This window comes from Heterocephalus glaber, unplaced genomic scaffold (assembly GCF_053883595.1).
Source record: "Heterocephalus glaber isolate CG9 unplaced genomic scaffold, H.glaber_assembly_v1.0 deba00001460, whole genome shotgun sequence".
In the NCBI taxonomy this organism is placed as follows: domain Eukaryota; kingdom Metazoa; phylum Chordata; class Mammalia; order Rodentia; family Bathyergidae; genus Heterocephalus; species Heterocephalus glaber.
This window is the reverse complement of record NW_028258307.1, coordinates 1,012,802-1,032,648: the sequence shown is the minus strand read 5'-3', so window position 1 is coordinate 1,032,648 and position 19,847 is coordinate 1,012,802. Positions and strand designations below refer to the sequence as shown.

Below are 19,847 nucleotides of genomic sequence, written 5' to 3'. Positions count from 1 at the left end.
ACCATTCTACTTTCTGCTTCTTTTGAGTTTGTCTTTGTAGATTCCACATAAAAGTGTGACTGTGCAATATTTGTCGTTCTGTTTCTGGCTTACTTCATTAACTCTAACGTCTTCCGGGTGTGTCCATGTAGTTGCAAATGGCAGACTTTCCTTCTTTTTTAAGGCTGAGTAGGAGAATCCACTGCAGATATGTACTGCATTTTCTTTCCCATTAACCTGTTGATTGATGCTTATCTTCGCTCTTGCAAATAATACTACAGTGACCATCGGAGTGCAGACACCTCTTTGAGATCCTCCTTTCATTCCCTCTTGGTTATACCCAGAAGTGGGACTGCTTGCTTGCATGGTAATTCTGTGTTTAGTGTGCTGGGAGCTGTGCTATAGTTTTCCCTCGTGGCTGCACTAGTTGATACTCCTGCCAACAGTAAGGGGTCCCTTTTCTCCACATTCTTTACCAACACTTATCTTTTTGATAATAGCTGTTCTAATAGCCACAAGATGGTATCTCATTGTGGTCGTAATTTACATTTCCCTGATACTTAACTATGCTGAGTATCTTTTAATATACCTATTAACCATATGTATGTCTTCTTTTGAGAAATGTCAATTTCAGGTACTCTGCCCCTTTTTTCGGTTGTTTTCTTACTATTGAGTTGTTTTGAGTCCTATCTATATTTTGGATTTTTACTCCTTATTTAATGTATTCTATTTCCTCCCTTTCTGCAAGTTTTTTCTTTACCCTTTTGAGCATTTTCTTTGCTATTCAGAAGCCTATTTTTGCTTTTGTTGCTTGTGCTTATTTTTGACATATCCAAAGAATCTTTGTCCAGAATAATGTCAGGCAGTTTTCCCCTTATGTTTTCTTCTAATGGCATTACCGTTTCATGTCTTACATTTAAGTCTTTAATCTATTTTGGGATGGTTTTGTATATGATGTAAGATAGTGATTCAGCTTCTTTCTTACCATTATTTATTTTAAAGACCTGTTCTTTTCTCATTGTGTGTTCTTGTCATCCTTTTCAAAGATCACTTAACTGTAAGTGTATGGATTTATTTCTAGGGTCTCTGTTTTATTCCTTTGGTTGATTTGTCTGTTTTTATGCCATTACCATGTGATTTTGATCACTGTATCTTGGTAGTATATTTTAAAATCAGCTAGTGTGGTGCTGTTAGCTTTATTACTTTTACTCAGGATTGCTTTGGTTATTTTTGTGTGTGGTCCCATACAAATTTTTGGATTTTTTTCTGTTTCTTTGAAGACTCATTGGAATTTTGTTAGAGAGTTTGTTGAATTTGTAGATTGCTTTGGGTAGTATGGGTATTTTAATAATATTTTTTCAATCCATGAACACAAGATGTCTTTCAATTTATTTGTGTTCTTCAGTTTCTTTCTTTAGTGTTTTATAGTTTTCAGTGTGTAAGTCTTTTACTATCTTGGTTACATTATTCCCAAGTATTTTATTTATTCCTTTCATTGCTATTATAAGTGGGATTTCCATGATTTCTTTTTCAGGTAGTTCATTGTTAGTACGTAGGAATGCTCATAATTTTTGTATGTAGAATTTGTATTTTGCAACTTTTCTGAATTCATTTGTTGTTTTAGCAGGTGTGTGTGTGTAGTCTTTAGATTCTATATACAAGATTATGTCATTTGTAAACAGGCAATTTAACTTCTCCTTTCTTCCTTATATGCTTTTTCTCTCTTTCTGTTGCCCAGTTGCTTTGGCTAGGACTTCAGGTACAATATTGAATAAAAGTAATGAAAATAGGTATACTTATCTTGTTCCTGATCTTCAGAAAAAGCTTTCACCTTTTGCTGTTGAGTATGATGTTGGCTGTGGATTTATCTTGTATGGTCTTTACTGGGTTGATGTATGTTCATGAAAGGATGCTGAACTTTGTCAAATCTTTTTCTATATCTATTAAGATAGTCACTTTTTTGCGTTCATTCTATTAATGTGGTTTATCACATTTTTCTGTATGTTGAATCATCTTTGTATATGAAGGAGAAATCCCACATGATCATAGTCATAATCCTTTTAATGTTCTGTTGAATTTGGTTTGCTAGTGTTTTGTTGATGATTTTTGCATCTGTGTTCATCACTTATATTGGCTCATCATAGTGTGCTTGTCTACCTTTGATATAAGGTAATGCTGGCCTAGTAAATGAATTTGGAAGCGTTCCCTCCTCTTCAGTTTTTGGGAAGACTTTGAGAAGGGTTGTATTAATTCTTTAAATGTTTGGTAGAATTCAGTCCTCTCTTTGAGAGGAGCTTTTTAAAATTACTGATTCAATCTCCTCATTATTGGTGTGTTCAGATTTTCTATCTCTTCATGATCCATTCTTGGTAGATTCTGTGCTTCTAGGAATTCATCCATTTCTTTATAGGTTATCCAATTTGTTGGTGTATAATTTTTCATAGAAGTCTCTTATATCCTTTGTATTTCAGTGTTATCAGTTGTAGTGTTTCTTTTTTCACTTCTCATTTGAGTCTTCTGTCTTTTTTTAAATTTAGTCTAGCTAAATGTGTGTCAATTTTGATTATCTTTTTAAAAGACCAATTCTCATGATATCTTATAAGGTAAGCAAAAAAAACAAAACAAAACCCTAAAAACAAAAACAAAACTTCTCTTGGACACCTGATATTATTTTAATAAATTAAAATTAAATATTTATTTATTTTAGTAAATAAATAGCAGTCTTTCTCTACTTTAACTCTGAGATCCATCACTGCCTCATCTGCTCCTCTAAGTGCAGATCAGGGGCTGCCAAACAGATGGAGCAGCTTTGCTACGTATAATCTTCCTAAGCTAAAAAACTGCAAGGTTTACTTTCTCCCTGTACCCAGCCATTTTCTCATCCTGTTTGCTTCACCTAAAGAGCCTCTGGTTTCACTTTAAACAATCTCTGTAGAAGGCTGCTGGGGGTGGCGTCAGCGGTAGAGAGCAGCTCTGAGTGGGTCCTGGTGCCCTGCGGAGGATGCAAGGTCGCCTGCCAGGGTGCAGCAAGGTGGGACTGCAGTGTGAGTGCCGCTCTGTCTGGGGACCCGTCACAGACTGCGGGGGCCATGGGTGAGCTGCACCTCAGCTGTGCAGATGGAGAACACCTGACCGCGACAGTCACTGGAGGCATCTGTGCTACAGCCTTCGTTCGTTTTCCAGTGGTTAATCTTCAGTTTCCTGAGCAGTAGTGATTTGAACTACTGTTGCCTGTGGATATTTAGGGGCAGTTTATCATTCTATTTCATGTTTTCTTTTTCTATTTCTTACTTTCTCTTTCTTGTTTTTAAAAGATACCACGTTCTTCAGGAGAGCTTAATCAAACTCGTGGAAGCTTGTAACGACCAAACACATAACATGGACCGGTGGCTCAGTAAGCTGGAGGCCTCCAACTGGCTGACACACATCAAAGAGATCCTGACGACCGCCTGCCTGGCAGCACAGTGCATCGACAGGTACCGCGCCCTGGCCCTTCTCGGCAGGACACGCTGATCACCAGACTTCATTTTTATCCAGACACGTGGCTATAGTCTGTCCCTGTTGGGTAGCTTATGTTCAGGTCATTGTAACAATTACTGTGTAAGCGAGTGAACACCATTCAGTTACTGAGGGATATGCACAGAGCCTGGCATTTAGAGAATTAATATCTGTTAATGAGTGAACCAAGTATATATATATGTCCTCTGTGACACGATTTTTAAAACTTACTAAAGGACTTATTTCTTCCCGTAAAATCCTTAAATTATGAATTCACCAATTTTCCATTTCTTATACTGTGAACAAGAATCAAAGGAAGTTTTCTTATTTGTTCTCAGAAAACCTAACTCACCTCCATATTCTTGCCTCATAGAAAGGAGATGTGGTTTTGTTACACAGTGACAAGGTCTTTTCTCATCACTCAGATACCTTATTACGATCCACTTGACATGCAGTTATAGCTGGATCTCAACTTGAGAAAACGTGAAGAATATGAAGTGATTTTAGTTTGTTCACTCAGTGAAAGGTTGCTAATCCTTGAGACTTGAGGCAGAAGACTTAAAGAGAGGCAGAAGGCATGGCAGAAATTATTGCAGAAGCTTAGAATGCCCTTTTTAAGAAGGGGATTTCCACTAAAACTTATTGCAGATGGGTATAAGTATTGTCACAACTTAGTCGGGTAGTGCTTTTCTGTGAGACTTGACTTTATTTTCTTGGTGCTTCCACATTAGGGAAATATGATCAGAGAGACACTGATGATGGACTGGGTTGTGTAAGATCTTTGGTAGTTAACCACAGCAGCGAGGACAGGAAGAAACCCTTGGGTCAGGATTGCCAGGTGTTGTTGTAGGGTTAGATATACTCATTTAGCCAGTGAAACATGGAAATTACAGGTCAGGGTTCTATGGGGGAGAGATCAATAATGCAGAATGATGAGGTGTTACTCTTCAGGTTTTTTTTTTATAGCCTAAATCTCCCTGATTTCTCCTTACATTACCAGTGAGAGGTTTCTGTTTTCCTATGAAACATGAATTGTAATAAACGTATCATCGCCTTGTCTGCTTTTTCAGCTGCAGTAATAAGATGATACAGATCAGGGCAACCCTAGCTACAGATGAGTTTACCTATGGCTGGGTTGAGTTTGGGCTGGCCACCTTCACCAGGTGGGGACTTCCAAACTCTAGGGTTAGGGGTCCCCTTTCTGAGACATATTAGCTTATTATTTATACCTCCATAAAATTTTGGCCTAATAATTAATTGCTAAAAATGTACAAATAGACCTTAAATTAATTAAATTAAATTCAGAATAAGCCATATATAGGAACTTTAAAGTATTTGCTCATTCTTTTTAGTGTAGTCATTAGATTTTATCCTAAGAATGGAATTATTAACCTACCATGGGTGAACTTCAGGGAGTCTGTTATTTTAAAATTAATAACTCCCAAATAATTCAGCAGAAGACAAAAAGCGAATTAAGTACATCATTTACTTTGTAATGAAAATTGGTTTATCCTGTATCCTAAATATCCAACTACAGGATTAAGAAAATTACAGTTCATCACTTACTAGTAGAATATTATGTAGTCATTAATACAGGAAATTACTTTCTAACTATGTAAAGTATATATGTACATGGGAAAAGAATTGACAGTAGTTATCAAACATGAAATTTCTCCTTTCCAAAAATTTCTTCACTGTTTTTCAGTAAAAAGAAGAGGGTGGGGACTGCAGTTAATCTCCCGTGGTGTTTCCTTCCATTCTCGGCCGAACAGTGGGCCCTGGGCCCGCACGTCTCCTAGGACAGTGGTGTCTTTGCCACTAACTCTATAGATTGACTGTTTTTGTTTTTTTCTGTTCCTATGTTTTTAAAAGTGTGGTCTAGGACTTTTTCTCAGATGCATTACAGTTCATGAAGGCATCCTTTTCGTCAGCTGACAGAAACACAGAATTGAAGGTCAGAAGAAATAATTTTAGTGGGTGTTTATAGGTTTGATGAGAAAAGGCTTTACTCAGCTATTGAAGCAAAAAAGTTAAGTGCCTGCCCTCACAAGAACTGCTTTTGACTGGTTTTTCAAGGGATAGAAAATTTAGCAGAAAAGCGCTGTGAAATTTGTCGCAGCTGAAGAGATTTTTTCCATGTGAAATGTGGGGGTCACTACAGCCTTATGTTTTCCCAAGACAGCCTCTCATCTGCCCGGTGCCTTACTTAGACTGCAACCCCTGCAGGACAGGACCGATGCAGGGGACTGAAACACCGCGCTTGCACTTGATAAATGCTTGTCATTAGCAGGGGTCGCTGACTGTGTCAGGAGTGTCCCGTTTGTGCTCTGGATTTTCCTCCCAGGGAAGGTGCATCCATACTGATCCACGGAACAGAAGGAACGGACTCTACACTGCAGGTGACCTCCCTGGCCCAGATCATCTTAGACCCGAGGAGCAGGACCATCCGGGGCTTTGAGGCCTTGGTGGAGAGAGAGTGGCTCCAGGTGAGGGAAGCTCCTGATGGGAGAGGAACTGCGCTCTTGGTACTGCTGTCCTGCTGTGCGAAACTTTGATGGACTGAAAAGTTTTAATTGTACGTTTAATTTTCTGTGGGCCTATAAATCTCTTTCCCTCATTACGTGTTTATAATCTTCACTACCTCTCAATTTCTAGTTCTCTCTTTGCTTATACTGTTTATTTAGCACCTCGTCCACTTAAAAGCCTTCTGTTAGCTCTACAGGCTGAGCGTCCCTGCTCTGAAAATGCAGAATGCTCTGAAATCTAAAATTTTCTAAGGGCCAGCACTTGACCTCATGTGCCATGTTAGTCACATGCAGGTGCACTAAAGATGCTGTGCAAAATCACCTTCGGGCTCTGTGTATACGGTGTAGAGGAAACATAAAGGAATTGCAAAAGCTTTAAAGTATTTGTTCACACTCGCTAGCCTGATCTCCCATTCTGTAAGCTGTCTTTTTATTCCGTTGCTTATTTCCTTTGCCATACAGAAGCTTTTTAATTTGATGTCGAGGCTTGAGTCTCATCCCCAAGATACCTCATTAAGTATGTGAACATATTCCAAGATATCAAAAATTCTGAACTCCGTAACACTTCTGGTCCCAGGCATTTTAGATAAGGGATACCCAACCTGTTCTTTGTTACATACGAAAGAAATACGAAGAATATAAAACATAGTCTGTCTCCAAAAACCGTAGTCTTGATGGAGATAGAGTAGCCCGGAAGGGCAGGTGGGCAGCGGCTGTAACAGAGCTTGTACCGTAGCACTTCCTGCCCTCCACCCCCATGCGCATCCTCCCCTCTCCCCTAAGCAGGTGAAGTCCTTGTCATCCCTCGAGAGCCAGCTAAAAGTCACTGCTCCTATAAAGGCTTTGAGACCTTATTCTCCTTCACGGATAACATTGATCCATTTCCTTCACATCCTGTTTCCTGAACTAGCACCCCCCCCACCAAAGAACAGTGACAGGTGCCCTGTCATCTGTTTATCCCTAGGACAGCACAGTGCTGTCATAATGTTGCGTGACTACTAAAATAAACACAGATTGAAGTCCTCCAAGTCACAGATTAACTTATGAATGTATTTTCACTGTGTATCTTAGTACATAGTTGTGATTGAAAACAAATGCTTAGATATATGTTGGAGACAGATATATCCACTTCTGATGAAGAAGACTTTCTGGCCCCTCCAGTTATGATGCAGATGTTTCTTGTGTTAGTGCTGTTAGATATATATACCCTGTGTACCTCCCGTATTTGGTGCAAGTCTATTCAGCTACATTTCTCATGATCCATAGTAAACAAACAAGTGAGTGTGCTTTACCTAATTATATGTTACTATTGTAATACACGTCCAGATCTGCATCCTATTAGCCACTAGAAAGTTTCCTTGCACTCTCTTTGTTGGCTAAAGTAGAATAAGGCCCCAGGGGCAAAGCAGGCCTGTGGGGTAAGAGAGTGACTTGTGGCCAGCTCAGTACTTGGCTTTGGGTACTTAAACTTACTTTAGGCGGAAGGTTGCCACCTTGTCTCTTGCGATTTTGAAGGGGGAGAAAAGGTTAATGAAGGACAGTTTTATCTCTAATATAAAAGTACAGTATTTATTAAGATCTTTTCTTGTGATCCCCAAACTGACTTCCACAGTTGGCCTGCCGAGCACCGTGCTTGTCTGTGTTTGTGATGAGGGTTACATAGCTCGCAGTACAACTGACGGTTTCTGATAAATAGAGGTGATTGCTGTCCTCCTTTTATACCCAAGAGCTTTATGTTCTTTGACCCTACTCCACGTTTTACAGATCTCCAAGGTTTTGTTTTTACATCTTTATCGTTTGTTACTTTCATTATTCTTTCATTCCTGGCCCAGGGGCAGTTGCAGCTCCTGGGGTCATCATGTCTTGACTGCACAGCATTGTCCAGGATTTGGAAATTGTCTTTTTCCTCAGTTGCCGAAATTCCTCATTTAAACCAAGAAGTAATCCGTCTGAGCAGGAGCCGCCCTGTTCTGTGACGCTCTGGTTAACGCGGTTCCGCATGCCGTCCTAAGGGTGTGAAGTGACCTCCTAGGGTGCGAGTCATGTTTCCCTCCTCTCCCTAGGCTGGTCACCCGTTCCAGCAGCGCTGTGCACAGTCAGCCTACTGCAGCAGCAAGCAGAAGTGGGAGGCGCCTGTGTTCCTGCTCTTCTTGGACTGCGTGTGGCAGATACTTCGTCAGTTCCCTTGCTCGTTTGAATTTAATGAGCATTTCCTTGTCATGCTCTTTGAGCACGCTTATGCCTCACAATTTGGAACTTTTCTGGGCAACAATGAAAGTGAAAGGTGGGTATGCTGCTCACATGAGGCCATTTCATTATTAATTTTATTGACTTCCTAAAGGAGACTAGGTGTGGGTCTATATTGATGTTACCTATAAGAAGGTAGGCGCTACAGTGAGGCATGGACTAAATTACAGGAACTCTAGCCTTATCATAAGCCAGTCGTGTTCTAGGGGAGAGGGTGTCCTTGACTTTGTTCTGTTAGGTTAAAATTAGGGCTGGACTTGCAGCTCGGTGTGGAGCTCTTGCCTAGCAAGTGTGAGGCCCTGGGTTCCGTCCCAGCACTGCAGAGAAGCAAAAAACAGGAGAATGCAGATGTCTCATAGATGTGCACCAAATTCATCCATGTACCATGTGGAATCTGTAAAGTATTAGCTTGTACTCTTTAGCCTGGTTCCCCATTCTGTAAGCTGTCTTTTCACCCTGTTGATATTTTCCTTTGCCGTGCAGAAACCTTTTAATTTGATGTTGTCCCACTTGTGGATTCTTGCTGTTAGATCCTGTACTGCTGGAGAAAGTCTTTGCCCGTGCCTATGATTTTCATTGTTCCCCTGTGTTTTCTTGTAGGATTTTCAGAGTTCCAGATCTCTGATCCATTTTGAGTTGATTTTTGTACAGGTTGAGAGACAGGGTTCTAGTTTCCATCTTCCACATATGGAAATCCAGTCCTGCAAGCTTCCCCAGCTTTCGCTTTGGCCCCTTGCCAGCAGTCAGGTGGCTGTAGTTGTGTGGGTTTGTGTCTTCGGTTGTATTCCCTTGATCAGTGTTTCTGTTCTTGTGCTTTGTAGTATATTTTGAAATTGGGGATTGTGATAGCTCTAGTCTCATTCTTTCTGTTTAGGATTGCTTTGGCTATTCTAGGTCTTTTGTGCTTCTGTATGCATTTTAGTATTGTTTTTTCTAGTTCTGTGAAAAATGGCATTGGTATCTTCATGACGATTGCATTGACTGTGTGGATCTCTTGGTAATTTGGCCATCTTAGCAATATTATTTCTGCCGATCCATGGGCATGGGAGGGCTCTCCACCTTCTAGTGTCTTCTTCACTTTTCTGTTTTTTTAGTGTTCTCTAATTTTCATTGTAGAGCTCTTTTACCTCTTTGATTAGGTGTATTCCTAAATTTTGTTTTTGCTATTGTGAATGGAATTGTCAATTGTCTTGATTTCTTTCTCAGCAGGTTCGTTATTGCTGTGTAGAAAGGCTGTTGACCTTTCTGTGTTGACCTTGTATCCCTCCACTTCGCTCCATTTGTTCAGCACATCTAAAATTGTCCTGGTGTTTTAAGGGTCTTGTAGAAAGGATTATATCGTCTGAAAACAGGAGTAATTTGACTTCTTCCTTCCTTACTCGTTTCTCCTTCCTTTCTTTATCTTGCCTCATTGCTGTGGCTAAAACTTCAAGTACTGTGTTAGACATGGGGCCGCCAGAAGTGGCCTTGTTATTCCTGATTTTCGAGGAATGCTTTCAGTTTTTTACTATTCAGTATGATATTGGTATGGGTTTCCTATAGACAGTATGGTTTTAATTGTACTGGGACGAGATCCTTCTAAACCTGGTTTCTTCATGGTTTTTATCACGAAGGGATGTTAAATTTTGGTAAAGGTTTTTCTGCATCTGTTGAAATGATGGTGGGATTTCATTTTATTTATTTCGCTGGGTTGAAAGCAACTTGCTCATGGTGTGTGCCGGAGCCCCAGAAGTACCCCGCTGACTCTGCTGAGTGTGAGGGAAGTGAGTGAACCTAGTGCAGGGAAGACAGTAACCCCCTGTCAGCGGGCTCCCCTCAGTGTAACAGTTACAGTGGAACCTTGGTTTACAAACTTCATTTGCTTTATCATTTTGGAGAAGAGGGCTGGGTTTGTGTTTGTGTGGGAAAGATGGCCGTGTCGTGTTTGTCACCCGATGCACAGTTTGTGAAGGGCAGCAAAATGTTGCCGAACTCATGTTTGTGAACGAACTATTTGGAGACAGAAGCGATGGCCACGGTTTACAGTAGTTAACGTGTGAAGAGAAAAGGGTTCTTTTGCCTCGAGGTTTCAGGGCCTCTCGGTGACTGGCACAGCGCTGCTCCGGGGGTCCGCAGGGTGGTGATGACACAGGAGGCTGCGCTGGGTCAGACCAAGTCACCACCATGAGGAGGGAGGCGAGGAGGGTGGGCTGCGGGTGGCTGATAAACGATTTCCAGGAGCAAAACAGACTCCAAGACTTGAGTGTAACAGGATCCTGTGAAAATTTAATGTAGTATCTTTTTAGTTAATGTTAGATTCACACAGGGTTTCAGTCTTGGTTAAAACTTACTTTTTCTAAAATGGGCTGGTCCACTCCTGCCCGGTCATTTATTCCACGACGAAGAGTTTTACAGTTTATTTTCAGGACTACTATGAACACAATTTATTACGCAGAGATGTAGATTAAATTCGTCTTCACATTAAGATTGAGTTTATTTTTAATCTTTGACAATTTGTGTTTTATATGTACGGCACTTATTTTTCCTAAAATCTAAAATTCTCTAAAAAATGTTTAGTTTTGCGATTTATTCAACTTCCGTTTTTAAGATGATGCATCTAATTTTAATAATGATGCATGTAACCCCTCCACTAGGCATATCAGAAACAAAAGTTAGAAAGCTCTTTATAATTAGCTATTTTAAATTGAAATATGATCCCATGTACAATAAAGGCCTTTTGCATATGCTCTAGATCTGTGATGGCGAACCTTTCAGAGCTTTGAAGGATACAAACAGCCCGCTGTCAGGGCAGGGATTTAGCTCAGTGGCACCACAGGTCCTGCGTTCGATCCCTGGTACCAAAAATGACACACAACAAAAGCCAGCGCACTGTGGCACGCGTGCCGTGGGTTCACCGGCACTGCTCTAGATCACGGGTTACCATGTAAGGCAGCCTTGTTTCTCTGGGCGAGAGTTCTAAGGGTGACTGACATATTTGACAGCATTTGCTTTCTCTTCTGAGACTCTCCTGCTCGTACTGGTCACATAGAGAGTAAGTTCACGTATCCTGGAACTCGATCAGAGGCGTGGATGAGCAGGTGTCGTAAACCAGCTGCCTTAATGGCAATTTTCTCTCTCGGTCAGATGCAAGCTGAAGCTGCAGCAGAAGACGATGTCTCTGTGGTCCTGGGTCAATCGGCCCAGCAAGCTGTGTCAGTTCACCAACCCCCTCTTCGAAGCCAACAACCTGGTCATCTGGCCTTCTGTGGCCCCGCAGAGCCTGCAGCTGTGGGAAGGTACCACGCCACGTGTGCACATGCGCTCTGCCAGCCTTGCTGGGTCCCCAGGGTGCACCCTGCCCCTCCCTGTGGGTGTGTTCTCTCTGCTCCTTTCCCAGCCCTTTTTCTCATTTTTTATATTGAAACAGGAGACGGTCTCCCTCAGTTACTAAGTTGCCCACTCTGGACCTAAACTTAGGATTCTCCTGCCTCAGCCTCCTAAAGTCGTGGGATTACAGGTGCATGCCACCATGCCCAGCTAGTGTGTTACTTCCTGCATAAGAGAGTTGGTGGGTAGTTGAGACATCAATTGTAAGCTCCTCAGAGAGTTTCTGTTTTCCTTTATGAAGCTGTCCCTGGGGTAGGTGTGGGTGTTAAATGGTATCAAATGCTTACATGCCCAGTCATTCCAGTGAGTCTAGAAAGGACACAAAATATCATTGGTGCAGAATTTTCACCTATCTCATTGTTCATATGGAACAATAACCAATGTAGAATTGTTATATTAATCTAAAGTATGATTTTTTATAAATACTAATTTCTCACACTACTGAAGCTTATCCTAAGTAGCAAAGCTTGTGTTAAGAAAAGTTGCCTGTGGGTGTGGTGGTGCACACCTGTAATCCAGCACTAGGGAGGCTGAGGCAGGAGGATTGCTGGAAGTTCGAGGCCAATCTGGGCTACATAGTGAGTTCAAGGCCAGCCTGAACTGCACAGAGAGACCCTGTCTCCAAAAAAAAAAAAAAAAAAGTGTCCAAACTTAGAAAATATTAGCTGTTCTTTAAACAAAGACTATAAAATACTATTTAATTGCTGTGTCATCATTTTGAAGTCAGTGAGCAGATCTTTACTCATGTAGGTATCAAGCCACACGGAGTGCAGGTGACAGCGTGGTGGCTGTTTGATAAATGAAACCGACTTGCCAGGGTGTGAGTTGTTGTACTGCATTCCCACTCAGCCTCCTGCAGGGCAGCTGACAGGGGAGCGCTCTTCGCCCTTTGTGTGGAGAGGCTCTCTGGTTGCCTTGTTTTCGGGGTCTGTTCCTGCCACTTCTCCAGGAGCCAGTGCTCATCCTGTCCCTCTGGGCCTGCGCATCTGCATCATTGGCTTCCCTGACTTTGGCCCTGGGTCAGTCCTGTCCACCCAGCGTTAGAAGGCGGGGGTGGGGCTTTAGCTCTGTGGTGCCAAGCCTGCCTCGTGAGCGCAAGGTCCTGAGTTCAATCACCAGTGCCAGAAACAAAAAGAGGGCGGGGAAGGGAAGCAGCCGCCGCAGTCCCCAGGTTCCAGCTGCAGGCTTTCGTGCATTGATTTTATTAAGCCCATCTGGCTGCTTGAAACAGAACTTAGCCTGCCCCCTTCCCCACTGCTGTAGGCAGTCACGGGTGTGGGTGCGTGGTCTCCTTCCTGTGTGAAGACCCCAGGGACACTCTGTGTTCCATCACTGAGTCTGGCTGCCGGGGTTCGCATGGCCAACTAACCAGTTCTACCAGACTCATTGGGACTTTAGACATTAAGTGATGGAAGGAAAACTTTATTTTGTGCACGAATTCCTACCGTGCCATTAGGAACAGAGATTCTATAAGTGCTTAGTCAGTGCCTGGGAGAAATTCTCTGTAAGGTAAATCTTAGGGTAGATACATACATTGCGTGTGACTACCGGCCTTTTTTTTTCGGGGAGGGGGGTGAGAAAGGATCTGACTGTGTAGTCCAGGTTGGGCTAGAACTCATGGTGATCCTCCTGCTTCAGCCTCCCGAGTGCTGAGATTACAGGTGTGCACCACCACACCCGGCTGCACTCTTTGGCCTTTTAAGACTTTCTGGTATTCATATTTATATCATAACTAAGCATTAATAGCAATTTCTATATTGAAGAATAGAATAATCATGTAATAAAAGAAAAAATAGGTCAGTTAACCTTTAAGCAGTCAGCCTCTGTATCTGTGGGATCCTCATGCATGAATTCTACCAACTGTGGATCTAACAATTTTTTTAAGCCCACATCTATATTAAACATATACAGATTTTTTTCCTTGTCATTATTCCCTAAATAATATAGTATAACAACTAATTCCTTAACATTTACATTGTATTTATTGTCATAAGTAGTCTAGAGATGACTTAAAATATGCAGGAGGATATGCATACATTATATACAAATACTGTCATTTTTATAAGAGGGACTGAGCCTCTGAGGATTTGGGGTGCCCAGGATGCTGAGGGGCAAGTGTATATCCTCGCAGTGCATAATAAAGGGCAGTTATTATTTGAGGAAAGCAGCAACTGCCTGCAGACTCGGACACTGCCTCGGTGGGTGGGAGAGTGTACTGGCCTCGAGGCTTGCGTAGCAGTTTGCGGGGTCCCCTGGGCTTCCTAGAGCAGTCACTTTCGGGGAAAGGTGGTTTCACACTGTGGGAGACCTCACAGGTCTGAGAAGATTCTACAGTTGTAAAAACAAGTGCTCAGTCTTGTGATGCTAGAAAGTTTATAGCAGTGTAAATGACCAGCTCCTATTTTTTACTGTATCACAGAACAGTATTTTGATTTATTTGATAAGTTTGTGGAATTTTTATGAAGAATTAATGGGCATGTACTATATAAAAATATTGGTACTGCATTAATTGGACCCTTTCGGTACCTCAAGACTCCTGTACATTTTAGAGCGTGAGAAAGCCCAGTGTGGGTTGTGGGGAGGAAGGGCAGTGCGCAGTGTGCTTCACAGAATTCTGTACTCCCCACTAAGCAGGTGTTGACCCACAGAATGTATCTTTCTCCCTCTGGATTCCTAGGGATTTTCCTGCGGTGGAACAGGTCTTCTAAGTATCAGGATGAAGCGTATGAGGAGGTGGTGAACATCATCGAGTATAACAAGGAGTTGCAAGCCAAGGTCAACATCCTGCGGAGGCAGCTGGCTGAGCTGGAGACAGAGGACAGCTGCGGGAGGCCCTCTGAGCACCCCTGAGCGCCACGCCCAGCCCTGCCGGCCTCGTGGGTCTCACCTGCCCTTCAACTGACTCGTATACTGAAGCCTGGAACTTCCGGCTTCACTTGGGACCCCTCTGATGGCCTGGCTTTCTCAGTACCGTGGAACAAATCTCACTACAACCACACCTATTTTATGTGGCCCGCTAGGCCCTTTGCTTTGGAAGCAGGAAGGAGGTGCTAGTTATTTAATTTGACATGAAATCGGTGACCTAGAGAATGCTACTTGTCACAGGCAACTTCACCGAGCTTCTTCCATGGCCACTTCCCACTCCATGCTCCAGCCCAGACCAGGACACAAGACTCTCCGTTGGCAGTAGTTGGTTTAAAAAGGGTCAGGTTTGTAAGCACTCAGTATAGAAATGTTTTTCCTTTTTGTTTTTTTTGGTACCGGGGATCGAACTTGGGACCTTGTGCTTGCAAGGCAGGCGCTGGAACCACTGAGCTAAATCCCCGGCTAGAAACGTTTTTCAAAGCTGAAATGGTGGATAAACCAAGAACTTTGTGTTTAACATGCCATTTCTAATACCTTTGCCCCTTAAAATAACCTTCTCTTTAAAACGGTTTTGGGACGAACAAAGCTGAATTCATTCTCATTCTGGTTTGTCAAGAAGGGAGAACTGGAACACTTACTCAAGGTAAATTCTTTCCACAAGGGCAGCGGGTATGGCTCTCTGCTACTTACAAGAGTTAAATTTCTTTGAAGGGAAGATACTAAAAGTACGTGCAATATAGAATCAGAGCAGGCATTTGTTACTGATAGAGAACTGTTGCTGTTGAATTGGTTTTTCAGTTTGGGGCCATACATACGAAAGGTGTATCAAATGCAAAATGAAACTGTCACTTAAAATAGGGTTGTTACACTTAAGCTACAAATATGGTTTCCTTAAACCAGAGCTGCACTGCCCTCGTCTGAAGTTCTTATTGCATCGGTTTATACCTCTGTATGTGTATGTGTATTTTAGTTGATTTTTAAGTATTTTAAGAGTTTACTGATACTAAGGTTAACACTTTCATGTTGACTTGAGCAGCTTGCAAATTTGTCTTGACGGCTGATTTGTCCATGACTGTCAGGCAAATACAGTTTAACCAGAGGGGAAGATTATGAATGTGGTGCAGCTTTATGTTTGAAACTGCAGAGAGAGTTTTGAAATGTCTCAGTAACACAGGACAGCAGTGACTGTGTGCGCGACCTGCTGGTTTGTTTACACCTGCAATGTTCAGTACTGGTTCAGTACTCCTCATCCCACTGCCCCTTTTATCAATACTATCTGTTCTGTTTTTCCCTGAAGAGGACAGTGGAAGAGTAATCCCTAATACTGTTTCCACACCATCTGTATCAACCACTGCAATGTGGAACACAACAAACTGGATCCCACCTCAGACTGAGTGTTGAGCTAAAAAAGTATAACTTTAAAAAATTGACTAGGGGCCGGGATTTAGCTCAGTGGTTCCGCTGCTTGCCTCAAAAGCAGGAAGACCCGAGTTCGGTCCCTGGTACCAAAAAATAAAATAAAATAAAATAAATAAATTGACTAGCAGGGGCCGCGGATTTAGCTCAGTGGTTTCGCCCCCTGCTGCGCAAGCGCAAGAACCTGAGTTCGATTCCCGGTACCCAAAAAAAAAAAAAAAAATCTAGCAAAATCTGCAGCCATGTCCAGAAACCTCCGCACGTGGCCAGCGCCTTGCACCTCCCGTTGCCCTAGCTTCCCTGAGACTTGCGGCAAAGGGTAGGCAGCAATCAGCGGTCTAGATTCCTGTAGTAAATTTGCCTGCCTTCTTCTCCAAACTCACCTTTGTTCTTGGCTCTGACTACAAATCCTGGGACATTAACACCCCCACGGAAGACAGGGAAGGAGCGGAAGAGGCGCCCTGCCTTGCTCTGCCCTTGTCTGTGTTGTGCGAAGAAGTGCCTGTCATTGCCTCCTTTAATGCTCCTCAAACTCGCTGGCAGTGCTTGTTTGGCAGCTGACCTTTCCGTGTACTCCTGCTTTTATCTCCAGGCCACCCATGAAGGACTCTTTTTCTCAGTGGGCCCATAAGGAAAATCGCCTAGAGGTCCTTTTCCTCAGTGATTCTTCAGAGTGCCTCCCGCTGCTCCTGTGGGCTGGGGCTTCCGGGCAGCCACTGTGAAGGGAGCCTTTATCAGGCTTGGGCTTGGAGGACTTAGACGTTTGAGTGTCACCTGTCGCTGACGAACGGTGCGTGTGACCCAGCAACAGTGACGGCGGAGCATTTCTGTTCCTTTTTCTTTCCCGCATTGAGACAGCATTCATCACTGTTTTAGTATATGTGCTGCCGAAGCGAGCACATCATCACTGTTTTGACAAGTTTGCATTTTAGTTTTTGGTTTTTTTTGGTACGGGGGATCGAACTTCTTGGGTCCTTGTGCTTGTGCAGCAGGCGGGGAAACCACTGAGCTAAATCCTAGTATTAACTTTTAAGTAGGGGTCATCTAAGCCCCAAGCCACTTTGCAGGTTGTAAACACAAACTCTGGTGTCAGTGCGCTTTCAACAGGGTCATTTCATAACGGAAACACTAGAGTTTCCCCAGACTCCAGAGAGCTATGCACAAGTGCGGTGTCAGTATGATTTGAAGAAAGTAATTAGTAATATGATTAAATTACCTTGCCCTTGGGTGAAAAGAATAAATAAAATGGATAAACCCAAGAGAAGATTCTTGCTAAGCATTAGGTTTAGAGAGTTGCCTTTGATAACTGTGACTTTAAGAACCTTAAGGAAGAGGGGCTGGGGATTTAGCTCAGTGGTTCCACCGCTTGCCTTGTAAGCACAAGGACCCGAGTTCGATCCCCGGTACCGAAAAAAAAAAAGAACCTTAAGGAAGAGAACGGAGCAGAATCAGTGAGCAAGCAAATGCTCAGTAGATGCCAGGAATACTCAAGTGGGGTCCACTCAAATTCAGGTGTGTCTGCCATCCTCTCTGTTCATGCAGAGTGGAGCCTGGCATACATTTGGGGTTGTTCAGAAAGAAGCCCCACGAAGACCATTTTTAAAATACAGAGGATCACTATCCTCCTTTATCCACAATACAAGGATCCTTAAGTTTAAATTCATACATATATTTTTTTGGTACTGGGGATCGAACTCGGGACCTTGCACTTTCGAGGCAGGCGCCAGAACCACTGAGCTAAATCCCCGGCCCTAAATTCATATTTTTTGAAAACCAAAAGAACATAGCTATTTGATTATAAAACTGGAAGCATTTTTGGTTCAAGACTTTTCAATAATTATTTGTTTGGTCAAAATTATTAAGTGGGAAGAAAAGCAGAAATAATAAAATCTAATAGTTTAAAATGAAATATAAATGTATTTTATTTCTAAGAAAAATGAGGCTGTTGAAGCAAGATTTTAAAGTGATTTTTAGGCAGCCTTGGGAGGACCATGATAGACATTCTTGAAAATCCCATATAAAGGATTTAAAATTTTCTTTATGAAGGATTTATAAGCATTGGAACTTTGAGGCCTGACTTAGAAGTGAGATCTCATTTTGTTTCATTTCATTTTAGAAGATGAAATTTAGTGGGATTTTAGCCTTTCATTCAGTCAGTATTAGGTTTATGTTAAATTTTTAAAAATCAATATCATGGGAAAGATTTGACCAGTAATTTAGTGTCTTGAACTGAAAAATAGGAGTAACATTTTGTCGCATTTTGAAAAATCTGCTTAAATAACTGCAGCAGTTTTCTGGGTTCGGAGATGGCTGTTCTAATTGTCACTTTTAAGTGGGTCATCGGGCTGGTTTACTATCGGACTGTAATCCGAGGCAGAGGTTTTAATGTTTACCTACTTCCAGATTTAAGAAATGAAAACTACATGAGGATATTATGGGCATTCTTCATGAGAAAAGCATTTCCTGGACAGAGAATGGGGATGTGTGAATAGAATGGGAGCTTTGACCTTCCCTGGGCACAGAAGTCACCTGGCACATCCAGTGCAGGCTTGCGCTATACCTCAGGACCACATGCCCTCGTACTTCTTTTTCTTTAACACAAAGAACTCCCCCCCAGAGCTGTTATTTTAAGTTATTGCCAAATAGTATTTTGTGTTTTTCACCATCTAGAGAGAAAACATTAAAAGAGGACGTCTCCATTTTTATTTGTTAGATATGAAATGCTGAATTTTTTTCAGTATTAGTATTCTAATGTTTCTTTTCGTGAATAAAACTACTTTTACCTTTACTGAGTCTTTACGACCCACTGTCAACAACAGCATATTCTTTCTTTAAACCAGTGGTCCCAGAAGAGACCATCTGAAACTCCAGCACTAGTTTTTAGAAGCTCTGACCTTGTTATCTAAATTCTAAGAAACCTAACGCATGGTGTCTGGAAGAGCAGGGCAGAGCAGTAGTTTGTGCTCAGTTCAATGAAAAGTGCTGGAGCTCCCCGAGACACTGCATTGCCCGGACGCAAGCTCACTGGCTTTTGAGCCTGTGGTGCAGGCGGCTGCAAGTCTAAGGTGTTCTGTATTGGTGTTGTGGTGAGAGTTGTACAACACTGCCTCTGTGTGTCAGGCCAGTCATTCGATTCACTTTTAAAATGCACATATCTTTGGAGAGGCGAATTATTCTACACAAATATACCCTGGAGCCCATCGTTTAGAATCCATATAGATCTATTACCATCTACACTAAAAATATTGTACTTGCATAACTTAGTTTGTAGAAAACAGAATATGTATTTCTTCAATAGCCAGGTGTTTGGGTTGTACTCTCGATATACTTGATTGTACTCTTGGGTTTAAGTGCACTATTATTCACGTCTTACACATAAAATTGCACTGTATGGCGAATGTATCTTAACATATGCTTTGCTGAAACCTCAGAGCTATAAGGTACAGGTTTTTATATTGTGAACCTAAATGTGTATGTATGTGTGTGTGTGTATGTGTGTGTGTGTGTTTATATATAGCCTTAGGGAAAATTCTGAACTTTTGTAAGTGTGTAACCTTTTAATATTCTTCGTAATGTTCACTAAGTGATAAGTTCACTTATGTCCTGTAACTGGAATCAGTCACCTGGAGTTGGCTGGTTTGTCGAGCTTAGTTTACTGAGTCAAGAAGCAGTCTTGTTGAATGTGATGCTGTTCTTACTGTGTAGTACTCGTGTGTGGTGTTCTCCCTCAGCCTCAGAGGCAAACATGTTGCACAGATAGATGCTAGTGTTAAAGTTCTATAGACAATGGTAATAAAATTTGAATATATTCAATGCTGATAAATCCGGAGGCTGATTTTATTTTTTTGAAATATTTGCAAGAGTTTTGATAGTATTCCAGTTAAAACTACTGTATATTTTGACCACATATTTTTGAAAAATTGAAAGCTGCAAAAATGATGCAACATAATA

The 19,847-nt window shown here is 41.9% G+C and overlaps 1 protein-coding gene across 1 annotated transcript in view; it reads left to right on the top strand.

Moving 5' to 3' along the window:
- Positions 1-19,719, top strand: part of Mtmr9 (myotubularin related protein 9) — a 38,918-nt gene extending 19,199 nt beyond the window's left edge. Inside the window, exons 6-10 of the mRNA XM_004848448.4 lie at positions 3,294-3,455; positions 5,822-5,963; positions 8,066-8,286; positions 11,373-11,524; positions 14,293-19,719. Coding sequence (XP_004848505.1) covers positions 3,294-3,455; positions 5,822-5,963; positions 8,066-8,286; positions 11,373-11,524; positions 14,293-14,465 — 850 coding nt within the window. The 3' untranslated portion in view covers positions 14,466-19,719. The remainder of the gene's footprint in view (positions 1-3,293; positions 3,456-5,821; positions 5,964-8,065; positions 8,287-11,372; positions 11,525-14,292) is intronic.
- Positions 19,720-19,847: the final 128 nt, after the last annotated feature.